At 50.3% G+C, this 10,787-nt stretch overlaps 2 protein-coding genes across 2 annotated transcripts; one reads left to right on the top strand and one right to left on the bottom strand.

Moving 5' to 3' along the window:
* On the top strand, positions 1-1,468 carry LOC137898866 (gametocyte-specific factor 1-like). Its single transcript, XM_068742922.1, has 6 exons — positions 1-267; positions 364-461; positions 641-767; positions 847-930; positions 1,035-1,092; positions 1,441-1,468. The coding sequence occupies exons 1-6, from the start codon at positions 171-173 to the stop codon at positions 1,466-1,468; spliced, it is 492 nt and encodes a 163-aa protein (XP_068599023.1). The 5' UTR covers positions 1-170.
* A 1,119-nt stretch (positions 1,469-2,587) lies between these two features.
* On the bottom strand, positions 2,588-6,852 carry LOC137900029 (probable nuclear hormone receptor HR38). Its single transcript, XM_068744073.1, has 7 exons — positions 6,835-6,852; positions 5,193-6,075; positions 4,965-5,094; positions 4,722-4,885; positions 4,433-4,635; positions 4,152-4,330; positions 2,588-3,196 (listed from the first exon to the last, which is right to left on the bottom strand). Exons 2-7 carry the CDS (start codon positions 6,063-6,065, stop codon positions 2,940-2,942), a joined length of 1,806 nt encoding a protein of 601 aa, XP_068600174.1. The 5' UTR covers positions 6,066-6,075; positions 6,835-6,852; the 3' UTR covers positions 2,588-2,939.
* Between the last annotated feature and the right edge of the window lie 3,935 nt (positions 6,853-10,787).

Raw genomic sequence — 10,787 nt, 5'->3', positions numbered from 1 at the left:
TCCAACGCTTTGTGGCTAACCTGCTGACGCTGCGACCAACCTTGTTGGTTATAAAGGTTATAAACCCCCCAAAAAAACCAATCGTCTCGTTCCAGTCCCGCTTGGATTCTCTTAAATGACCCCCCTGACCTTGTGCATTTTGTCTTTCTTCAGCAGATCTCCCCCCTACAATGGCAAAAAACTTCAGATACGGAACCACGTGCAGTCCACGCAGGGCTGCCGGAGCTGGATCTCCGGCTGCGAGCGTCGACCCGGAAGAGGAGACCGGTAAGGCTGTGCTACGCCGCCGCCGCCGGCTCCGTTTCACACTAATCAGTCAAATGTTTCCGTTTGTTCTCGTCACCTTTTTTAAAGACGAGAAAGGAAACATCGACCCGAACAAACTTGTGCAGTGCCCCTTTGACAAGAGCCACCAGATCCGGGTCAGCCGCTTCCCATATCACATCATCAAGTGCCGTCAGGTGAGCCTTGAGGATTTATAAGGAATCACCGCAGTAATGTGTACTTTACTTTAAGTTTCGCTGTTAGTTTAGCCCCTTCTGTGATTTGAGCTCTCCAGAACTTCGGTTCCTGTTGGAACAACCTGACCGGGTTACCCGGGAGAACGCCCCTCACTGCTCGCTTTCTCTTCCTGCTGCAGAATCACCCGAAACTTGCCAAGGAGCTGAAGACCTGCCCCTTCAATGCCCGGCACCTGATCCCCAAACACGAGCTGCCTCGCCACACCGAGACCTGCGAGTACCGACCGTCTGTGGACCGCCAAGACCGTAAGACGGGTCTCTCGTCACAGCGAAGAGCCCCGCCGACGCGCGCTTCGTGTTTCTGAGACGATGTTTCTGTCGACAGGGGGCGATTTAAGTCGGTTCCGGGCGTCGCTTGTCCCAGTCAGTACCTGGCGGAACCCGAACATGACTGAGGACTGGGACGAAGGTAGCTTCGGCTTTCGTCGAAGCATTTCTGTCCGAATGTTCTCTCTCTCTCCTCGTTTTGCTCCTTGAACGTGTCTAAAGGTAACGGCGTGGTTTGTCTTTCAGACGCCGACGATGATGCCGTTCCGTTTGTGTGGGGCGCGAACATGGGCACGAAGACCTTGTAAGTCTTCCTCGCCATCGAATTTCATCTGGGTCTGATCCAGAACGACGTTAGGAAAAAAAAAAAAAACATTAAAACTCAAGTTACGGATTCAAAAATGAGTCAAAATACACAAACTCTGATTCACTTTTAATTTTCATGGATGGGGTATAAAGATGCCAAGAACGATTTGGAGGCTTTTTGGTGTTGATCCAGATCAGCATGTGGACGGTGTAAACTTAATTGAGGGGATTGAGCTGCTCGGCGGAGGTCTGCGCTCCGAGTGCTGTTCTAGTTTGTGGATATCTTCTTATTACATTGTTGTTTAGCTGTTTTGACCCAATTGTCTTTTGTCATGTTTGTCTGCAGGCCGGAGAGCAGTCCCAACACCAAGTAGAAAGCCTGCAAAATGTCTCCAAGGCCTTGCGATGCTTCATTTTAAGGATGTCCCGATTTTTTTTAATTAGGCATATTAAAGTTCTTTTAAAATACCGGTAATCTGAGTGGTTTATTATGGAACTGGTTGACATGATTGGTGTTTTCGTAATCTGCACATTTCTGTCCATAAAATACTATCCATACATTGTCTTCGGATGGGACAGTTATATACGAGATGAAACCCTATGGAGGGGGTCTATTTAAAAAATATATATATTTGTTGAACACGAACTTTACTTTTGAAGTGATTTATCGGTTTTTATTCCAGACGCGAAAGGCAGCTGTGTGGATGCATGAACTGTCATTTAGCGGCCGCTAGATGGCAGCACTTGTTCCAATCTGTTCTATGAGCCGCGTTGGATCAGGCAGATCCCCAGTGTGCGAGACGCCAGCCAGCACACTGTCGTTATCTAAGTGGCGTTATTGATTTCATGTGATGGCGGTCTATTTTAGTCGCGGCTATCAATGGAAGTGTTCTGATTGGCCCTTTACTGCCCTGTCACCATCTGCAAGGATGAGCTGTGACTCCTCAGAACGAAGTTTACGTGCAGGATGATTTTGTTGTTTTAATCTGGTGGAGCTCATTTAAAAAGCTTTTAATATTGTCTAAATATATAAACAACTCGTTTAACCAAATAATCAAAGGCTTTGTGTGGAATGTCGCCAAATGTAGCCGGCTACATATGGCGCTCAGGATCAGCACTGGACAGCTCTACAGGTCGGCTTACATGTACGTTTAGTTACATTTTTTACTGTGTGATGGTTTACATTTGGTCTTTGGAGGGCAAACATAAAGCTAATGTGGCCCTTGGAGAAAATGAGCTTGACACCCCTGCGCTATGTCATAAATTTAAAGATATTCGCTTTTAAAAAGGTAATATGTTATAAATACAGACATAATACCAGATAAACATGAGATTGAAATATATATATTTAAGATAATTTTCTTGGTCTAACTTAGATCCCATTAAAGTTTGAGAGCGATCCGGATTCCCGTTTGGATACAAACAAATCTGGATTCCCCCCCCCCATTTACTTATAATGGAGGCTTTAAAATGAATAAATAATAATAATCATGTCTTGTAAAATATGCATTTAATTCACTCACCAAAAATCACAGTCGTAAAGGGGAAGCATGGAAAACGTCTTCTGGGTCTGATCCAGAATGAGGACTGGAAAAATATTAGATTGTAACATTAAAACCCATTTATGGATTCAAACATCAGCATGTGGATCAGCATGCGGATCCGATTAGGAGGGGAACGAGCTGCTTGGCGGAGGTCTGCGTTCTCCGAGTGCTTCTCTTGTTCTGCATTTTGAATCCTTGAAATGATGCGGCTACTATTTCCATTCACTTAGGAAAGGTTTCGAAAGCGCAGCCGATCGTCAACCCCCCCCCCCTTCCACCCCTCCTCCCCACCTTCTCATGCTCAAAACGGAAGCGTGTCCATGAAGAGCTTCTCCACGATCTCGGGAGGAGGAACGATGTTCTGTAATTTTAGGTAAAAGATTCTCTGCAGGCCTTGGGTGCACAGACTCCTGAGCTCGGGCAGCTTCCCGAGAAGTTTGGACAAGTAATTCGGCTGCAGGGAGTCGGAGCCGCAGCCGGAAACATGATCTTTCAAGCAGGTGATGAGCTGGTTCTGCAGGGTCTCCACGTGTCCCGGATCTTTAAGCCCGTGTCGGTCTGCAGAGGAACACAGGAGGCATTTTAGAGCTCGAAGGCTTGCACAATATTAAACACATTTATGATTTCAAACACACATATGTGTGTGTCAGTGGCTGGTGTGAAACAATGGAACTCTTTGGAAAGTAATTTAAAATGTTGTTTAAATATTTTTGCAATTTAACTCATTGAGTGCCAGCCATTTTCAGCTAAGCTGTGTGCAGCGTCCCCCATTTTCCCCGGTTTTCCAAGCCCCACAGAATATTCCTTACTATGACTATGGAAAGAAATGAACCTACCAAATGAAAGATTAAAGTCTCGTCTTTCATCAGGAAAAAGAACGCGTGTTCCCACCACTTTTCCTTCCGGAGGTATTAGCCGTTAAAAGAGAGGCAGATTTCAGTGAATGTTTGGGGTTATAAAAAATAAATGGCACTCAAAGAGTTAAATACAAGTATAAACAGATAATATTTACATTGTACGAAACAGACGGTGAACATAATTATGAAGGGCGTTATAATTCTTATGCTGCAAGACGGAGAGAGGCCAAGTATTTTCCTCTCTCTGCTCCTTTTCTTTTTTTGCACGCTACGCATTATTATTTGTGCACGCTACGCATTATTATTTGTGCACGCTACGCATTATTATTTTTGCACGCTACGTTTTGTGTCATTGCTTGCTGCATTACCACGAACAAAAGCGAAAGACTAGCTAAAATGAAGACGCGTTCCGCGGCTTGCCAGCCTGCGTCGTGGCTACGTTCAGCCCGCTACGGTCTAAAGCCGTCTGTCCGCTGGACGCAAGCTCGTGTTGCATTTTGTCCTCCACCTGTTTTGTCAGTCGTGTCACCGCAGCATGTACCGTCCACTCCGGTGAAACCGGAGTCTTCATGCAGACTGTCCTCCAGTTTGTTTTTTTTTGGGGGGGGGGGGGGGTCCGGTTGCATTAAGTGATATTAAAAGACTGAAGTTCTTACCGGTGATCACGACTAAGGCCGCCAGGCAGGAGACGGAGGAGACGTCCAGCTTCATGCGATGCAGGGCTTGAGAGAACTTCAGGATGGAGTGGATCCAGTCCCCAAAGCTCGGGACGCACTGCGTTTTGTGAAGCACGGCCCCGTTGCAAAAGACGACTTTGTCCATTTCGGGATTGGAACTTTGGAAGGAGTGTGGGGGGGGGGGGGACATTGTTCTGTTGGTTTTATCCGAGGCGACAGAAGCCGCGGGTCTAGAGGAAGACGAACTCCGCGGCACTCACCGATATGCAAGGCGCAGGATGAAGAGTTCGATGAACGCAGATTCCAGCAGCAGCTCCTGGTCCTCGGAGCAGAACTCCGAAAAACCCGGGATGTCCCTCGCCCACTTCTCGATGGCCTCCAAGGAGGCCGTGAGGAGGTCGTAAAACAGTCCGACGTCCCCGGCGTCCTCTTTTTGGGTCACACTGACGTTTGTCTCCTCAAACTGAAAACACAGATGACAAGGAAGTTCTAGCGGACGCCAAAGGGGGCAACCACATTTCCCCGAAGAGGTCTTTGGGTACTTTTTACCTTGGAGTAATCCAGTTTTCCAATACCCGGGTTCGAACCGATGTGGGCCCTCACAAGGGAAGCCATCAGGCTCACCGCCGACACAGCTGCTGCGACGTCCGGGACGACTTTGGGCTTGGACGGCAGACGTCCTCGTCGTCCTTTCAGCGTGTCCGTTCTCACAACTAGACAAATGGTGAGAGTTTAGTTCCGCTTCAGCCACCGGGGGGGGGGGGGGGGGATCCGCGCTTGCGTCGCACTCACCCTCCCTCACCATGCCGACAGCCAGGCATTTCTGGAAACGGCAGAACTGGCACCGATTCCGCCTCCTCTTGTCCACCAGACAGTCCTTGTTTGCAAGGCAGACATACTTGGAATTCTTTTGCACCGTACGCTGCGAAGGGAAAAAGTCCCGATGACTCCATCCAGACTGCGTTTAGTGCACGTCTCCCGAAATGCTTTCATTCGCTTCAGAGAACGGCGCCGTCCTACCTTGAAAAAGCCTTTGCATCCTTCGCAAGTGCGAACACCGTAGTGTTGACAGGAGGCATCGTCGCCACAGACGGCGCAGCGGCCCTCGTTTCCACCGGGACTTTTCAACCGGGGCGATAAGCCCCCGCCCGATAAGCCCCCGCCCTGCCGCTCGGTGCCATCCAGGCTGCACGTCTGCTCCATCGCTACTGCCGGGAAGTCAAACGCAGTCGGGTGATCGTGGCTCAAAGGGAAAGGATCCTGTTGACCCAAAAGAGACATGTCCTCCGCAGACCCGGAGCTAAAAGTGAAGAAGGAGGACGCAGGCGGCGCCGAGGTCTCCTCTGCGGCCCAGTACCCTGGACTGGGCGAGAACGGTCCGAAGGCTGAATCCCAGTTAGATACCAGCTGGCTGTGGAACCCAGGCGTCGAAGGAGACGAGGCTGATGTGGGGCTGCCAAAATAATCTGACCCCGCCGGGGAATTGGCCTCATCTGGGAACGTCAGCGTGAACGCTCCGGGGCAGCAACCGTAGACCTGGAGGTCGTCCATTGTGATGGGGGCGTCCCGGCCGGGCGATGGGGCGATGTGTGCAGGGCCTGCAGTGAACTGGCAGGAATAGGCATCGGAGCCGCCCTGCCCGACGCCCCCCAGGCAGTCGGCGCTCGGCAGGGACGGCGCAGGGAGCCGGTCCGGCGGGCTGCTCGCGTCGCCGGCCAGGCGGGAGAAGAAGTCTGCGCCCTGAAGCTCCGAGCCGCCGAAGGTGATCTCACAGGGCTGAGATCCGTGCTGGGGGTGCTGAGATCCGTGCTGGGGGTGCTGAGATCCGTGCTGGGGGTGCAGAGATCCGTGCTGGGGGTGCAGAGATCCGTGCTGGGGGTGTACGCAAGTCATGGCTGCAAGACTGAAGGAGACGTGAAAACCGTTAGCTCGGGTTCCTGCACAGTATCGTCCCTTAGCCCGCTGGATTGGCGTGCAGGTCGAAAGTCCGGTTCGGGGATCAGTCAGTCATCGGACTGTCGGCGTGTCGATTCACAGTTGGGGGTGGAGGAGGCGGCGGGGCCTCCACCCCCCCCCCACACACACAAACACACACACACACACACACACACACTGAAGGCGCGCTCGTGTTGTAAATCACATTAGATGGTCAGACTATAAAATAAGGTCCCAGTGAATCCTGCTGCGAGTTCATCTGGAGGCTGATAAAACAGGAAGTAACAATCTAAATTTATCTTCAACCAAAGTCAGGCGAGCGTAAATCAGTTCAATCAAAGTGAATGCGGGGGTTTCAGGAGAGATCCCCCCCCCCCCCCCCCCCCACACACACACACAATGCTTAGGAAAATGTAGAATTTATTGCTATTATAAATTAAAACCATGAACTGTTCTCTTAACTGTAAAATGTGACCAGCTGCACATACCTGGAAGGTGGGTTTGATTTTCAGACCAGGGGCCAACAAACGAGGGCGGTGACGTCATGCACTTTGATTTACGCTCAGATTGCTCATCACGATTTAAATCGCATAAAATACATCTTGGAAAATGACTTCAGATCGATTCTTTAAGAAGTGATTAGAAGTCTAGATTATTAATATGAAAAAAAAAAAAAAGCTGCTTCCGCATTGAAGTCATCCGTGACGTCACGCTGAATGTCTCTTACCTGTCCGGGGCGTCTCCAGGTGTCTCCCAGCTGAGGAACAGTCCCTCCGCGCGCGTCTCGGCTCCCCTTATATATCACATCCAGCGTGCCCGTGACGTCAGAGAAAGGTTTCCGTGCAAGGGCGGGAGGTGGGCGGGGAGATTTCCAGACTCCGACCAATGGCAGGTCGCGTTTGAGACAACAGACGTGCGATGACGCACTCCGGGATTCCGTTGACGCGCGTGGACCGGAGAGCCGCAGCATTGTCCCCGGACACGAACCGAGCTCGATCACGTGATGTTTGGATCGATCACGTGATGTCCGTGTCTCTTTGCTGGAGTGGACAGAATGCAAACAGGAAGTCGTCGTTGTTCTTTAGCTCTTGGCTTTTGGTGGAAATGAAATCAATCCGCTGTTTACCTGTAAGGATGCCAGAGGACGTAAAACTCACCTGAGGCGCAGGACGCACGGCCCCCTTTATCTGATCAGGGGACGCGTTCTGCGATATCAGCGCGTTCCTGCGTGTGTCGGCACAGGTTCGAAAGAAACCCGCTTCAAGCTGCGGCGATGCGTAATAGATTTTGTGCACGACAAGGTCAAGGCTAAAATTGGCTTTGGCGGATGATGTGAGACGGTTTATTATCAGTACCGGACCGAGTGCCGTCTTATCCTTTTATGTCTACGGTCGCTTCAGAGGTTTCGGCTTCAGGCTGATGTTCGGGGTCAAGGAGAGGACGCGTCACGAACGGTCCAAGCGCCACCTGGTGGCGCGAGACAGGAACACTTGCGCGTGTGGTTGATGACGTCAGAGGCAGCTTGACTTGTTCCGGTCTTACGTGTGTGCGCGCCGATCCGCCACTAGGGGGCAGCATCCGGACACGACTCCCGTGAAGGATCGCTCTCCTTTTGGATTTGTCTGGACCATCAAAAGCTGCGCTTTTTTTTTTTTTTTTTTTGTCAATATGTTTTAATGAATACATTTTCTGAATTACAAATGTCAGTAATTCGCACAAAAAACAGACTAATATTCAAAGAAAAGGGATTTATTTTTTTTATACGTTTGTATATTTGGATGATGATGTTTATAGAGGAGATAGTGTTTTGTTTAAACAAACCAAAACTAAAGGTATATAACTTATCGATATTACTGCGACGAGGTTAGAATCTGTCGGCCTGCATTACAATCTGACTCACAAAGACTCTGAATAGACTCAACCTTCTTCCTGTTTCCTTCTAGATTACATCAAGCGAAACTGACGTGAGACTCGGCTCTGCTGTCGTCAGACAAATGTCATCACTGGCCGATTTGAATCATGTTCTCCGTCTCCATTCTCCTTTTTGTCACCCCGGGGGGTGGGACAACGTCTTTTCTGTCATCTGTCCCGAGTAAGAAGAATTTCCCCCTTTGAGTCGTCCCACTCTCACATTCCTGCCTCGTCGACTGCCCACACTGGGCCGGACCAATAGTGGGTTCATTCTCAGGAGCAGAAGCTCTGACGTCACCACGGCACAGAGAGGGGACTTTAAGGAACGCGATCTATGATTACCTCCAACGAGGGGGTTGTGTTTATGTTTGTTTGTTTGTCTGTCTGTTAGCAGGATTAGAGAAATCCTCGAAATCCGTAAATACTCAAGTTAAATGCAGGTACTATAAAATACTACTTAAGCATTTTAAAAGCACGTTCTACTACTGTATAACTGCATGTTTTGTAATTCCCTCCCTCTGGTTTTCCAGGATGTCGCTGTGGTTACGCTCGACGCTGCTGTATCTGAGTGGAGCCGTGGACGAGGGTGGGGAATGTTTTCTCCCAGGTCCCACAGGGAGGTCGTCAGGAAGCGCTGCACGAGGCCCCGGACGTCTTTGCCGAGACGGGAGCCCGGTCCGATCTCCTCCAGGAGATCCCTGTCTCCGGCATCTCTTCGCAGGCCTGCTATTGGTTCTGTTTTGATCCCTGTCCAGGCCCGGGACGGTCGCCATCAGTGACTCACACGCGTTGGCTCTCGGATGACTTTGGCACCTCTTGATCTCAAACTCGTCTTTTTTTTAATCTTTTTTTTTTCCTTCCTCGATGAATTTCCTCTTGTTTTTCCAGAAGCAGTCCGTGGGTTATTGTCTCAAAGTTTCCTGAAACCAGTTCGAGGTCAGGAGCCAGTTGTTGTGGCGTAAGCAGGGGCTTTTAGAAAGCGTTTGCCCCTGGGATTGATTGCGCTGATGGGAGTGAAATACCGGAGCAATGCAAAGCGTGGCTCGCCAGTGTTGGACTGAAGGAAGAGAGTGGAAGGGAAATGTCAGCTGTTGCAACCACAGCTGCCGGTCAGCGGGAGTTGGGTAATGGCTTTGCCCCGATGTTCTTCAGCTCGGTCTCTTTTCCAAGGAGGCAAGCATAAGACGGTAAACTCCCCGTCCCCATGAGCAGAGGACAGTCCCTGGTTTGTTCTGGTGCTGAAGTCAGCCGCTCTTATTCCAAACCACAGAGACCAAACCATCAAGCGGCAACACGGAACTAGGAACAACGGAACAATGGCATTTACTCGGGAGCTACTAGATTTGCTGAGATGAGCAAAGAAACCTGCTGCGAGGCGCATTCTAGAAATCACGGGGTCTAAAAGCTCATTCCAAAAAAAAAGGAAGACGACGGCGCCGAAAGGAACCCCAAAGAGGCTCGACGGGGGCGCGACCTGTGCGTGGGCAACAAGAGGCGAGAGCCTGCTAGAGACTGTCTAATAAAAGCACCTGCTGCCTTTCGACCCAAACACACACACACACACACACACACACACACACACAGCAGGAGACTTTCAACAGGACGGGGTGGACGCTCAGAAAGTCCTTCCGGACCGCGCGCCGTATCGGTCCATCATCGACCACGAGCTCTTTGTGTCTCTTGTTGACGAACAACAGCGTTACGTCATCTTCCGATGAACACAGACTCTCAGCTGATTCCCAGCATCATGTTTTCTGGGAACGATTCCCAGTATCTCCATCCTGCCTGCTTTCCTGCGGGTCAACGTCCTCTGTCCCCTTGGACCAGCGCCGCAGCGTTCCCGAGGCCCAAACGTTCTCGGACGGACACTTCGGGGTTAATTCGCTGCGGCAAAGCGGGAGGCGAGGACAACGGATGTAGTCGTGTTGTCCCGTCAGTTTGGACATGGTGGTTGTATTTGTTCCAAGTACTCTATTGAGAGAGACACCAGAACAAGCTGATCCCGACAACTTCCTGTCTCCAGAGACAGGAAGTGGCCGCTGTCGCCATTCTGTTTCTTTCAAGAGAGGATGTCTGCAGGTCTGCACACGACAGATACTTGGACTAATATATTAGTATAGTAGAGTGTAGCAGTAGTACTTCATGGAAGGGTGGGGGCGGGGGTTCAACCACAAAACAAATATCGGCTTTGGCAAACATTCTAAATGGAATATTTAACTTCTGGGAAACGGATTCAAACTGCGACCGCACGGCGATCGGAGATGGAGCCCCGTGAAACTTCCTGCCATTGTTTTCAAGGACTTTCTCTGTTTCCATAGTTTCATCTTCATTTGCCCTCTCAGCCAATGGCAAGGCTGGATTTACCCACCCCTTAAAATGGAGAATGGCGGTCGGACCCCCCCCCAGGATTTTCAGAGCCTTTGAGTCTCTCGGAGAAACGCGATTTTCCAACAATAAAGATGAACCCGTCTCCCCAGCAGTAAATGCGTCCCCGCTCAGACCGGTCTCATCAGGACCGGGTGGGCGTCGGATCAAACGAGCCGCAGGACCCCGTTCACGTTTTTAATTGGGTGCGTTGAAGATGCCACCTTTTTTACGGGGATTCTTTCCAACCCAAGTTACGCTCCAGTTGGTTCTGGAAAAGCCACATCTAGAACCTGCATCCATCCGTCTGACGCTTGTTAAATCCACACCTGTCCTCTCTCGGGGCAGGTGTCACTATAGGGGCTTTCTCTCTCTCTCTCTCTCTTTTTTTTTTACTTTATTGCC

The sequence above is a fragment of the Brachionichthys hirsutus genome, chromosome 2 (genome assembly GCF_040956055.1).
Source record: "Brachionichthys hirsutus isolate HB-005 chromosome 2, CSIRO-AGI_Bhir_v1, whole genome shotgun sequence".
Lineage (NCBI taxonomy): Eukaryota > Metazoa > Chordata > Actinopteri > Lophiiformes > Brachionichthyidae > Brachionichthys > Brachionichthys hirsutus.
This window is presented reverse-complemented; position numbering and strand designations above follow the sequence as displayed.